General features: G+C 35.2%; 1 protein-coding gene across 8 annotated transcripts in view; it reads left to right on the forward strand.

Annotated features, from left to right (window-relative positions):
- VRK2 (VRK serine/threonine kinase 2) overlaps nucleotides 1–14,637 on the forward strand; it is a 131,319-nt gene that overhangs the window by 64,800 nt on the left and 51,882 nt on the right. For 6 of the 8 annotated variants that reach the window (XM_019629823.1, XM_019629898.1, XM_019630062.1 and 3 more), the window contains exons 11-12: nucleotides 2,359–2,525; nucleotides 7,651–7,815. In XM_019629823.1, coding sequence (XP_019485368.1) covers nucleotides 2,359–2,525; nucleotides 7,651–7,815 — 332 coding nt within the window. Of the gene's footprint in view, nucleotides 1–2,358; nucleotides 2,526–7,650; nucleotides 7,816–11,530; nucleotides 11,578–14,637 lie in introns of all 8 variants that reach the window. The other 2 variants (XM_019630228.1, XM_019630313.1) reach the window with 1 other exon arrangement.

Consider the following 14,637-nt stretch of genomic DNA (forward strand, 5'->3'; position numbering starts at 1 on the left):
TAGGTTAAAAGGAGATTTGAGTGACACAAGAAATCAGGACAGGAGTGCCAGGTTCCTCTTTTCAGTACAAACCATTTATTCAAGTCCATGCTATTATTTTATAAAATGCAGATTTCTAGTTCTGATGCACAAAACGTTGAAACTTGACTATTAACTGAAGGTCTCTTAAGTTAGTTGATTGTTGTAGGAAAGTAGGTCTTGCAAGCATGAAAATTACACAGATTTACAAAAGGTTTATTACTAAGATTTTTATGAAATAAAACAGCAAGAAGTTGGCAGTGTGCATGCCCAACTCAGTGTAGTAATACTGGTTTCAAAAATTTCTCTCTCTCGAAATGATAGTACAGATACTTAATATTTCACTAGCTTAAAAAGCAGACGACTCAAGAATATCATAATTTCCTACTACTCACAGCATTTTGTTTTATAGCTCTGGAAATATGCTAGTAAATTAAAAAGTGTACTTAATATAATAAATCCAGATCTTGAAAGGCTAACGTCTAAACCAGTAGTACATCTCAGTAGTCTAAGCTTCAGGTTTATAATCATAAATTTGCAGTGGAGGTAGCACTTCTCTTTTTCTCCCTCCTTCTTCACCGGCACCTTGTTTTTTCAAACCCCAGTCCCACGAAGGCTTTGCAGCACAGCTGCTGTCCGTTGGTGGAATGCCAGGAGTCTTCCATTGTCTTCTAGCAGTGATTTGTGAAAAAATGTTCCCAACGTATTCAGCTTTCTTCACCATTTGGGATATGTTGGTTAATAGAATTGTAATATACACCAAACTTGGCTTACCAATCTTGAAAGGCCCAAACAACAGAATATTTATATTAAAATGGCAGTGAATATAATTTAATCTTTTTTTTCCTCTGTGATCATCCTTTCAGGAATTGGGTGCCCCCAAAGGGCTCCTGAAAAACCCGAGTTATAAACATGAAACTGCAGCCCTTGCTAGTTAACAGAAATCTGGTTGATTGAATGCTAGATAACAGATTTTATATATCTTATATACATTAGAGAGGGGGAAAGTAGGTTGCATAATTGCCACAATATCCAAAACAAAACAAAGCAAAACAACAAAAGCCCTAGAGCCAAGAGTTCTCATTTTAGCCTCATTAGCCTTCTTTTCCTAGAAAAGAGCTGTGGACAATATGGTGTAAACTGGTCACTCTTTGAGGTTCATAGAAGAGAAAGAAATAATGACCATTCCTTTTGGAATTTTTCCCTGAGGGCATTGAAACCCCGTGTCTGCAGTTCCCTGCTTGGATGCAGGTAGTCCTGAAGGAGAAGTGAAGGGTTAGGAAGTTCACTCCCGCTAGCACACCAAGCTTCCCAGATTTTCTTACCAAGAGATATAAACAATTTAGTGAGAAAGTAAGAAATACTTGTGCCTGGGTCAGTAGTAAGTTTTTGAAGGGGAAGTGCTTGTGAAAACTAATTTGTGGAGTATCTAGAGCTCACCATGAACAAATGACAACATGCCAGTTTTTGAACAGTATATATATGGTATTATCACTTACTCGTATCTGGATTTCAGACTGAACCTTCATCGAGACCAAAATGCAAGCTATGTTTATTTTAAGGCAGCTATGTTTGTAACTTTTGGTTACTAATTCCACTTGTATTTAAAAGTTTATAGGTCATAAGTGTTTTGCGAGGAGGGGAGTTACTTTGTAGTTCTAGGCAAGAGATTAGAGAAAAAATAAAAGGTGGCAACTTCTCCTCCTTCTGCACTAAATCAGGAAGACTATGCCGCGAATGCACTTGGCTAGCGAGGTATGGAGGACTTGAGAGGGGTTTGGCGAATTCTAAACTCAGTCAAGGCTCAAAATGTAGAAGTCAAGGTCATTTCTAAAGGTACTGTTATAATCTCAAAATCAAAGCCTTAATTAAAACTGGCAATGATTTTTTTTTCCCATTAAAGTAAGGAGATTTATAATAAGTAACAATTGTTTTTAACCAAATTTTTAAAACTTTAGCATTAAAAAAAAGTGTGAAGCATGTTTGGTCTATTCTATTTTTCAAGTTGTTCTTAGTAGTTGTACCCCATAAATCAAAATCACTAAATATGATTTTTAAAATTTGCTTTCTTTGATAAGATTAGTGAATTGTAAATATATCAACAAAGACATGCAAAAAAAATTACCAGTTTCTCTCATCTTGTCAAATCTGCAAGTCCCTGTATTTAAGTCATTTTTGGATATTGTAAGTGCTTTTCATTGAAGTGTTTATTTTTAGTTTCTTCAGGGTGTGTGTGTGTGTGTGTGTGTGTGTGTTTTAAGAGAGGGATTTTGAGGCTATTGGGGTCTTGACAATCCTTGCCAATTATAAATGACATGTAAAAATTTTAATACTTCACAGGTGAAATAGCTCAATATTTGGCATGTGCTCATAATTTAGCATATGATGAAAAGCCAAACTATCAGATGCTCAAGAAGATTCTGAACCCAGGCGGCATACCTTTAGGACCATTGGAATTTTCCAGTAAAGGAGAGAGTGTCAACGTGTGTACTCCCAACAATCAAAGAGTAAGTAAAATTTTAGGATTACCTTCTGTGAAGCTTTGTACCAAATGAAGTTGTTTTAGATTCCAAATGAGTCTGACAACCCAGTTTCTTGCTTATTATATTTAATTTGTATTTCCCATAACTCAGCTCCCAGAAATTTTCTTGAAAGTTCTTCTGACACATTGTCTTAGGACCTGTGGTCTGTTGTGTCCTGTTAAAGAAAGAAAGCAGTCCCTGATGCCATAGAGATAGGAGTAGGTAAGGCTAATCTGGCTTTATTCATAAGAGCTTTTATTTGCTGCTTTCCTTCAGTTTCTTCTGTTGTTGCCCTTGGTTTTTGCTTACCAGTTTGGCCAGACTTTATTGGTGATAATAACAGTCTTAGATTTAATCAGATTATCTATATGTGCTGATACTTCAATTTATTGAAATAATTCTTTAAAATAGTTTTTAAAATGTTAAACCTCCTCCTTTACTCTGCTGTCTTCCAACTGAGTCCCTCACACTAACTTTAAAAGAGAAAAGAATTAGAATTTGAAAAAAAAGAATTAGAATTTGAAAAAAAGAATTAGAATTTGAAACAATACAAAAGAATTAGGACTTAAAATATTTTTTAAGAGGGTGGGGAAACCTGAGTGTGCTTTCAGCAACATTACTAGACAGGCAGCTAAATGTCCATTTCTTCCTTGACACTATCTACATGAAAAAAAAGAAAAAAGTGGGGATGGCTTTTCTCCCTTCATGCGTGTACAATAAGGTAGGGTCAGGATGCCATTCATTTTTAATATTTCTTATGAACTTTGGATCATCACAAGTGCTCATGAGCCAAGAATGCAGGATGCAAACTAATGTGACTGATAGGCTGCTAGATGAATGGTGAGTCAAGTATCAGTGCACAGATGGTTCTGATTTGCTGAATTTTGTAGCTGCTGCAACTGAAGACATAAAATATCCTTCTAGTCATAAATTAGCTCTTTGGAAGCAAAACCTTGGCACCAGAGCTTTACAACCTTCAATTAGTAGGGAAAGAAGTATTTGAGTGACTGTGATATTGACATCTGTAGGCCTGCATAGTAATCATTCCTAATAGAAGAGAATATCTGTTTGAGGAGGTTTTGCATGGCTAATTAACTACCAGTGAGAATATGTAATTTTTTCATGATCTCCTGATTGTCACCTTTCTCTCATGATACAATTACATTTTATTGTAGCAAATGCCTCACAAACCAATTGTCAGCACTATTTACGTATTGCAGAAGGCAGAACAAAAGTTCATGTTTAATAAAAAGCCACTGGATTTTGATCTTGGTAATTACTGAGACTTATTTTAAGTTTTATTGACTTTTGTGTTTTTATTACTTTCGCAACAAAACAAAGAGCCATTTTCTTGACGTAGTATTTTCCTTGCAATAATGGTCACCACTTAATCTACACTAAGTTAAGTAGGTTTTTTTCCCTTTTTTTGTGGTTTTTCAGTTTCATAAATTTAATTGAAATATAAAAGAAGACATTTTAAAAACCGATAGCTGTATCCTCTGATATAAAATTCTAATTATTATCCACCAGAATTTTCAGTTTCATCAAATTCAAGGGATGTTTGTTGTGAAACCATTTTTATATGCAGAGAATAGAACATAAAACATTTTTTCAGTGAGCCTCAATCAAAAATATTTTATTCTTTTTTGAGTAGAGCACTTTGATTATGAATAAAAAGAAAACACTAAGAATAATATACATTCTTAAGACCTTACTTAATTTCTGTTACTAATATCATCCTCCTCAGTGTATAGAAAGTATGATTATTTGGTATATATTTCACAGCATATCAGTATTTATTGGGTAATGACTTTATGTAGGTACACAAATATATTTAATAATCATAGTATAAAATATAGGTTCACCATATGTGGCTAAACCGTAGTATTTTTTTTTTATTTTTTAAATTTATAGATTTTGTGATGTTGAGAAAACCAGACTTGAAAATGTTCAAAAGCAAAGTATGACAATATAAACTGTCTTATACTCAGTTCCCTTACATGATACAAGTATAAGATAGTTCCCACAATTGATTGCTTCCATATTTTTAAGTCCAGAATAAAATGTTAATCACATGGCCCCAAATTTCTCTCATTTTAGTCACAGAATTCCCTTATAATCCCCCTGAAAACATTTCTTGGTACTCTATACATGGATCACGCTAGTTATTTAGCAGACTTGTAAATGAACTCTGGACTTATACTTTTTAGACAAAGATACTTAAAAAGAAGCCAGTGGACCAGACATGTATACAGTTAGATAAATGTTTCCATGATTCAGTAGTCAAAGGAAAGTTATGAATGTTTAATTTTTTTAAATGTTATTTCCCTCAGTATAAGTCGTCGTGACTTTTAAATTTAGTATTCTTAAATATATGTTTTGGTTAGGTATTAGAAAATATAATAGCACATCCCACCATAAAGATCTCAGCAAATTTACATCATCTTTTCGTACAGGAAAACTAAGGTATCTTTTCAATACTAGGTTTTACTAGGTATTATAAACGGTTCCCTGTAAACTGAGCCTTCTTTGACAAGTCCTCAAATACTGCTACTGGAGTTAAATTGGAAATGAATTTTTGTCAAGATAGTAGAGACATTGATACTTTTTCCCCTGGGGTCTTTGCCTCCATCAGAATGACAGCATGTATAGCTAAAACCAGTCTCCAGTAGTTCTGATGGGTACTGGAGTAGTACTGTCAAAATAGAGGAATTAGGGCTACCATGGTCTATTTGTGCTATCCACTGGGGTTTAATGTCCAAAATTCACTGAAGGAAGCCATATTTCAGTAAGAATGCTTACTGAGGTGAGTGAAAGCTCTAGAATCCCCAGACGAGAATGCTAAAGCCAAAATGAAAAACCAATGTTAATAAAGCCCCAAGTCAACCCTTGAATAAGCAGGGTTTCTTCATGAGTCGGTAGTGGACCCTTTTATCAGTTTATCAGTGTCTCCCTCCATATTATGATACCTGAATCCATGTTTTAATAGCATGGACACCTGGGCATGATGAGCCACCCGTCCTTGCTAAATGCTTTACCTAGGCCGAGGAGTAGCTGTAGGGCAGAGTGAAAATGTTCAAGCTAGCCTATATTTCAGACAGTAAAACTGGGTTCATTCGTTCTATACTGGAGGTTCCCAAAGCAAATTTAGGGGTAAATATATTGATAGTCGTAATCTTTGTACTGAACTTAAGTTTATAAAATTCTTCCTTGAGCTTCAATTCGCAAAATAGTTCCGTTAAGCCTGTCTTCATGTTTATTATTGTCTATAGGTGAGAAAGGTAGAATATAACTTCTTAATTATCAGCATATTTTTGGCTTCTTAAATGTTAAGGATCCAAAAGTGTTCCTGATTTTATAGAACATTGTGAACTACCAGTAGAAAATTAAATAAAAAGTACCTTGTTTGAATAGCCATTTTCTTGAAATGACACACATTTGGATAGTATCCATCTATTTAATTATGTGGGTTGTCCAGAGTGTTTTTTATATTTAACTTCTATATCTTTGAGAAAAAAATTTCGTTGTTTATAATTAAGAGTTAAATTAATATCCCACTTCTCTCTTACCATTTTAAAAGTTTTCCTAGAAATAGAACTTTTCCATAAACTGGATATGATTGTATTTGTTAGCTAGAAGTGTCCATGGCAGCACGACACAACCTAACCATCCAGCCAACTGACACCATGTCTTACAGGAGGCCTCACAGTGGACTGAATGTGTTAGACCAAATACATGTTTGCATGTGAGAGGCTTCCAGGGGGAAAACCGTTACACCTAAAGTGTCTAGCACATAGGAGGCACTAGAAAAATATCTCAATGAATCCTTTATATCACAGAACACCTTTTCGCAATGATTGGCAAGCCAGTGTTTTATTAGGATGAAACTGTGTACCACAGCCTCGGGAAACGCTTTGTTTCCCGCTAGTGGGGAGATGACCATTTATTACCAAGATGACGTCAGTGGAAGAGTGCCTCAGGAGGTGGTCACACGTGGATTTTCCCAGTAGTTTGGGAGAGCTGAGTGGTGGAAATAAAGAACCCCTGAGTGATTAGGAAACAATTCCAATATTCAGCTGACTGGAAGGCAGTGGTTTTGCTATCCTTTGAGAAGCTGGGATCCGGGAGGAAGGATGAGTAAAAAATGATGCTGTGACAACTTGGACCTAGCCACAAAACACCAGCATGTTTTAAAAGGAGTGAACACGCTTGTCAATGGAAGCTAAAAATTGAGAGACTACAAATTAAGGCTCTGCTTGCCCAGCCAAATGTAATTCATTCTCTCTTTTGGCTACTCCATTATTTCCCCTTGTGCTCTTGCTATCTCCTGCCCCCTATTGAACCCATGAAACAAAGGTGATGGCACTTTCAGCTGCTGTAAACATGAAGTTTCTGGACAAATACTTCACGTAAGGATCTTCACTGTGGCTTTCGATCTTCCAGCTGTACTGAGGGATTTGCCCTTGTGTTTCCCTCTCTACTCAAGGTTATTAAGAGTCACTCATCCCCCAGATAGCACCATGGTGTGAAAAAGAAACCTCAGAGACAGCAAGCTTGTTGTAGAACTTAACCTCCAATATTGGTACACAGCATTAGATAACATGAACTGTTACTCGTCCGCTCCAAGGTTAAATTACCTGTATAAAAAAGTAAGCAACATCATAAGCTCCTTTTACATATTCACGTTAAGCAGACTCACTTCACAGCTAGAAAACTAAGATTCTAATTAATAACAATTTAAACTAAAAAGATACCCTGGATCTACTCCCAGCAAAGGTTAATAATGAATTCATGTGCAGTTTTAAAATGTGACAGTTTTCTGTAAAAACGCTGCTTTCAATAAGCAAGTTATCTGTGGAGATCACTTCTAAAGATTGCACAACAGCGACACTAATTTTAATTGGTCTTGTCCTCCTGATGAGAAAGGGTCAGGATCTTGCCAACTACTGTATTTTTTCTGTAACATCCATTTGTTGGTCTCTTTTCTATTTCTTTTATTTTTCAAAGCTTGGCAAGTGTAGAATTTTCAAGAATCTGAGCATAAATGCATTTTTTTGGTGTGTGTGTCAAAAGTTTTCATTATATATTATTACTTACTCTATGTCAACAGGTTGATTTGCAGAAGGCTACAACAAAGCAAGTCAATCATATGCAAATTAGGTTAGTAGGAAAAGAAGTCCGTGGTGAGAGAAGCACTGAGTCTTGTGCAACACGGAGAAAAGTGCGAAAAGAGGAAACACTGGTTGGATCACTTAACGATGAAGCAGCAGCTCAGGTGAGGGGCTTTTTGTTTTGCTTTGTTTTTCCTTAATGTTACATTAGAATATGCCCTTTGGGAAAAAAGACATTTTATTTTCTCCTGAGGGCCAAGGTTGTATGGTCTTGTTAAATGAGAAGGGACAGAAAATACCCTACCCAGCAGATGAAATCAAAGCAGCCAACACCAGTTATTACAGAAACAGAATGACAGTGAGCATGAGCACATTTGGGTACAGATCTGACGTCTTCCTTTAGCCTAAAAATGTAACGAAGTACACAAATTTTTTATGCCATCTACGATCCATTAGGGACTCTTAACATATTCCATACTTTTCCTGTTGGTTCCTCCAGTCTAACCCTTATAATCAAATGTAAGTGAAGCGTTTCCCTGTCAATATGGTTGTATTTTAAAATGTGTTTTTCACATCATTTGATCATTTGGTTGGATAGTGAGACACACCTGTGGCAGGTGACTCATTCAGGCCACAGCAAAAGTCTTTCTAATCTAACCTTTTTTGACAAGAAGGAGAAGCATACAATGTATTTATATTGCACTGAAAAAATATTTTTTTCAAAATAGCCAACATTTTATATGATTTATATGCCATCATTTTCCCAAAATGATTTGAGGTAGTTTACAGTGTGCAGCAGGAGAATTTAGTACCCCCACCTTCTATCTCCCACCCCTTCTTCCCCAAAACTTGTATATCAGGCAGCTGGGATGTTAATTACTAAACTGAGCACTGAATTTGGATCTGAACTTCTTGACAGCCAAGGCAAAAATTAGAAGCATACTAGTTAGTCATTTCTCATCCAACCAGCAAGCATACAAGTGTATCCAGAGAGAGAAATGCTTTTTTAGTACTAATAGGAATCTTTTGCATTTATTTATCCTGTTACAAAGTAACAGAATTTTTTTATTTTTTATTGTAAAGGGATCTACATCAAATGGTCATTTCATAATTTCCATTTGTAAAATTAAAGACAAATATTGCATGCTGACAAAATAGAGATTCTTGAGTGCTCTTTTTCAATCCTTCCTATGCACCAGGCTTACCTGTGTATTGGGGTGGGGAGGGACTGTAAAAATGCTGATGCCCAGGTTCCAAGCAAGGAAATCCATTCATTTTCATTGGTATGACAATATGATATGTGTGTTTGTAGATTTTATCACTCCAGAAAGTTCTTTATTCCCTTTCTCAGTCAGTCCCCTTCCCTCAGAGACAACTACTGTTCTGATATTCTGATTCTCACCACTAGATTAGTTTTGCCTCTTCTAGAATTTCATACTCGTAGTCATATGGTAGGTACTGCTTTTTGTCTGGCTTCTTTCACTCAGCATGTTTTTTGAGATTTATCCATACTGTTGCATGTATTAGTAATTAGCTATTTTCCTTGTTGAGTATATAGTATAACTATATCATAATTCACATATCCAATCTTTTATTAATGGACACCTGGGCTATCCCTGGTTCTAACCACCACAAATATAGTTGCTATAAACATTCTGACGCAATTCCCTCAATGTGCCTGTTTTCTTTCTTCTGAGAGGTGGACTTGCCGGGTCATAGGGCAGATGCCTATTTTACAAAAAGCTGACAAATGGTTTCCATTTTATACTCCCACGAGCAATGTACGAGAGTTCCAGCCACTCCACATTCTTCCCAACATTGGATGTTGTCAGTCTTTTTAATTTTAGCCAGCCCGACACGTGTATATTGGTATCTCATGGTGATCCAAGTTATCATTTACCTGATAACTAATAATTATGAGCATGTTTTCATGTGCTAACTACCCACTCATATATCTTCTTTTATGAAGGGTCTTTTCAAGTGTTTTGATCCATTTCTGTTTAGCTGATTGTCTATTTATTGAGTTGTAGAAATTCTTTATATATTTCACATATAAGTCTTCTGCCCAGTATCTGTATTGTGGAAATCTTCTTAGTGTACAGCCTGCCTGTTCATTTACTTAACGTGTCTTTGATGAACAGAAGCTATTTATTTTTATTTGAAGTTCAATTAATCAATATCTTTAATTTTTTTTCTGTATAGAAACCTAAGAAACGTTTGCCTACCTCAAGGTCACAAAGTTATTTTGTTACTTATGTATATTTTTAGAAGACATAGTTTTAGCTTTCGTGTTTGGGTCTATGAGCCATCCCAAATCAGTTGTTGTGTATGGTAAGAAGTAGGGGTTGAGGTTCATCCTTTTCCATGTAGAAAGCCAACTGCCCCACCATCACTTGTTAAAAAAATTTTCCTTTTCCTAATTAAATTTCTTGGGAGCCCTTGTCAGAAGTCAGCAGACTGTGTTAGAGTGGGTCTATTTCTGAATTTTCTATCACTCTATTTGTCTATCCTTACACCACCATCACACTGCATCAATTACTGTAGCTTTATAGCAAGTTCTGAAAGTAAGTAGTGCAAGTCCTTCAACCATTTTCTTTTCTTCAAGAATGGCCATTTTAGGTGCTGGTCCCCTCCCTGATATTTAGGAACCATATTTAAGTTTATTTTCACTAAAAACCACAATGGAATTTTGACTGGGACTATACTAAATCTAAAGATCTAACGTTAGGGGGAACTGAAATCTCAACAACATTGAGTCCTCCAATGCATGAACCTGATACTTCTCTCCATTTATAGAGATCTTTTTTAATTTCTTTCAGCAGTGTTTTGCACTTTTCAGTGTGGATCTCTTACACATCTTCCATTAAAATTATCTTGAAATATTTTAGATTTGATTCTGTTGTGAATGTTATTTAAAAAAAATGAAATTCCAGTATTTGTTGCTTGTATATAGGAATATAATTGATTTTGCATATTGACCTTATGTCTTTGGATCTTCCTAAATTCATTTATTCTAATAGTAGCTTTTTTGTACATTTTTAGGATTTTCTACATAGTCAAGCATGTTGTCTATAAATAGAGTTTTACTTCTTCCTTTCCACCAACATGTATGCCTTTTTTTTTTTTTTAATGATTATTATGCCTGCCAGGACTCTACATTGAATAGAAGTGAGAGTGGACATCCTTGCTTTGTTCAGGATCTTATGGGGAAAGCATTCATTCTTTCACCAAAAACTATGGTGTTCTCTGTATCTTTTTTCTAAATGCCTTTTATCAGGCTGAGGAAATTTCATGGCATTTGTAGTTTGTTGAAAAATAAATTTAACTCATGAATTGGCATTAAATGCTTTTTATAGATCTACTGAGATGATTATACAATTTTTCTCCTTTAGTAGCAAGATGAATTACATTGATTTTTGAATGTTAATTTAACCTTTTGTATCTGGGATAAACCCCACTTAGTCATGATGTGTTTTCATACTGAATTCAATTTGCTATTATTTCATTAAAGATTTTCATACCTACATTGATGAGAGATATTGGTCTGTAACTTGCTTTTCTCATAATGTCCTTGTGTGGTTTTGTTTTCAGGTCATTTGAGTTGTATGAGTTGGAAGGTCAATTTTCATGAAATGTTTTAGTAAGATTTGTCTTTTATAAATGTTTGATAGAATTTAGCAAGAAAACCATCAGAGTCTAGAGTTTTGTAGAAAACTTTTAAATTATGAATTTTCTCTCTATAACAGATACAGTGATCATTAGATTTTCTTCTTCTGTCAGTTGGTAATTTGTATCTTTCAAGGAATTTGTCCATTTCATCTAAGTTGTCAGATTTATAAGCAATATGTAGTTCATGATATTCTCTTATTATCCTTTTAGAATCTTCAAGATCCATATTGATGTCCCCTTTTTCATTCCTGATAATGGTAACTTTTAGTTTCTTTTTTTTTTTTTTTTTGTACACTCTAGCTACATGCCAATCATTTGTATTGCTCTTTCCACTTTCCAAACAACCAACCTTTGGATTTGTTGATTTATCTACTGTTGATCTGATTTCTATTTCACTGATTTCCATTTTTTAACATTTTTTTCTTTCTAATTATTTGGGGTTTGATTTGTTCTTTTCTTTCAAGCTTCATAAAGTGAAAGTTTAAGTCATTGCTTTTAAGCCTGTTTTGCTTTTCTGAAATATAGTTAATGCTTTAAATTTTTAAGCACTGCTTTAGTTGTATTACATAAATTTTGATATGTTTTCATTACTGTTAAGTATATTTTCTAACTTCTTTTGCTTATTCGTTGAACCATAGATTATTCAATAGTATGTTCTTTAATCCCTAGATATTTTTAAGATTTTCTGGGTACCTTTTTGTTACTGATTTCTTATAAATTGTCTTCAAAACATATCCTATATTATTGCAATCCTTTCGGATTCATTGAAACTTGTTTTATGGCCCAAAAGGTCGAGTGAAACTTGTTGTATGGCCCAGAAGGTTAGCTTGGTGAATGTTCCTTTTGTACTTCTAAAGAATGTGCATTCTGAAGTTTAGGATATCCTGTTGGGTAAATGTTTAGATTAAACTGTTTGTAGTATCGTTCAAATCTTTTTTTTTTTTATAATTTTTTGTTTCCTAAAGATTTTATTGGGGAATCTGGGAAGGGGAACAGACAAGTTGCTGTCCTTTTGTTCTTCAGTCTAGTTGTGGAGGACGTTGCTTCACTGGCTTATGTTGGTATTATCATTGCGCTTTTCCCGGGTGAGGCAGATCGGTCGCCGGCCACCGGATGGCCGCTCACGGCGGCTCTTGGCAGCTCATGCCAGCTGCCGGCCACTCATGACAACCCACTGCAGCCTCACTGCAGTCTACACTGTTGCTGGCGACTCACGGCAGCCCAGCTCCAGGTAGAGCTGTTGCTCACCATCTTAGCTGTAGAGGGCGCAGCATCACTGGCCCTAATGTGGGATCCGAACCTCAGCCCTGCTGCTCAGAGCTGGCATCCCAAGCCAACTCTTAACCAACCCGCCATTTGGCCGGCCCTGTTCAAACCTTTTATATCCTTACTATTTTGCTTTACTTTTGTCCTGTTTTATCACCTGATGACAAAGAAGTATTTAAAAACTTCAGCTGTAATTGTGGATTCATCTTGGCTATTGTAAATAATGCTGCGGTGAACATAAGGCTACATATATCTTTTCAAATTAGTGTTCTGAATTTCTTTGGATAAATACTAGGATTGAAATTACTAGGTCATTTGGTAATCCTAATTTTTTTACTTTTTTGAGGAATCTCCATACTGTTTTCCATGGTTGCAACACCAATTTACAATCCTACTAATAGTGCATGAGGTTTATTTTTTCTCCACATCCTCGCCAACACTTGTTTATTGATTTATTGATGATAGCCATTCTGACAGGTATGAGGTAATATCTCTTGTGGTTTTAATTTGCATTTCCCTGATGATTACTGATGTTAAGCATCTTTTCGTGTGTTTATTGGCCATCTGTATGTCCTCTTTGGAGAAATGTCTATTTGGGTCCTCAGCCCATTTTTTAATAGGATTCTCTGTTTTTTGTTTGGTGTGTGTGTGTGCGTGTGTGTGTGTGTGTGCACGTGCGCTAAGTTGTATGAGTTCCTTATATATTTTGGACATTAACCCCTTATTGGATACATCATTGGTGAATATCTTCTCCCATTCAGTAGGCTGTCTTCTTGTATTGTTGATGGTTCCCTTTACTGTGCAAAATCTCTTCAGTTCGATGTAATAACACTTATTTTTTTCTTTTGTTTACCTTGCCCAAGGAGACATATCCAAAAAAGTATTACTAAGAGCAATGCCAAAGAGTTTACTGCAGATGTTTTCTTGTAGGAGTTTTGTAGTTTGGATGTTACATTAAGTCTTGCATCCATTTTGAGTTTATTCTTGTATATGGTGTAAGCAAGTGATCCAGTTTCATTCGTTTGTATGTATCTGTCCAGTTTTCCAAACACCATTTATTGAAATGACTGCCTTATCCCACTGTATATTCTTGCCTCCTTTGTCATAGTTTAAAGGACCATATAGGCAAGGGTTTGTTTTTAAGATCTATTCTGTTCCATTGGTCTATGAGTCTGTTTTGATCCCAGTGCTATGCTATTTTAATTACCATAGCTTTGTAGTATAGTTTGATATCAGGTAGAGTGATATCTCCAACTTTGTTCTTCTTTCTCAATATTGCTATAGCTATCCAGGGATTTTGTGGTTCCATGTAAAGTTTAGGATTATTTGTTCTAGTTCTATAAAAAATACCTTTGGTATTTTGAGAGAGATTGCATTGAATCTGTAGATTGCTTTGGAAAGTATGGACATTTTAACATGTTAATTCTTCTTATTCATGAGCATGGTATGTGCTTCCATTTATTTGTATCTTCTTCAGTTAATTTCTTAAATACTTATAGTTTTCCAAGTATAGGTCTTTCACCTCCTTGATTAAATTATTCCTAGGTATTTTATTCTTTTTGATGCAATTGTAAATGGGGTGGTTTTCTTAATTTCACTTTCTGATAGTTATTGGTGTATATAATAAAAATGTAACCAATTTCTGAATATTAATTTTGTATCCTGTCACTTTACTGAATTCATTTATCAGTTCTAATAATTTTTTTGGTGGATTGTTGAGAGTTCTCTATATACAGTATCCTATCATCTGCAAATAATGACAGTTTTACTTCTTCCTTTCCTATTTGGATGCCTTTTCTTTCTTTTTCTTTTCTGATTGCTGTGATCAGGACTTCCAATACTATATTGAATAAAAGTGATGGAAGTGGACATCTTGTCTTGTACCTGATCTTAAAAAAATACTTTCTGCTTTTCACCATTGAGTATGATGTTAGCTGTGGGTTTGTCATTTGTGGTCTTTATTGTGTTGAGGTATGTTTCCTCTAGTCCCAATTTGCTAAGAGTTTTTATCATAAGTGGATGGTGGATTTTGTCAAATGCTTTTTATGCAT

Source organism: Hipposideros armiger, unplaced genomic scaffold (assembly GCF_001890085.2).
Source record: "Hipposideros armiger isolate ML-2016 unplaced genomic scaffold, ASM189008v1 scaffold_2, whole genome shotgun sequence".
NCBI classification, from domain to species: Eukaryota; Metazoa; Chordata; class Mammalia; order Chiroptera; family Hipposideridae; genus Hipposideros; species Hipposideros armiger.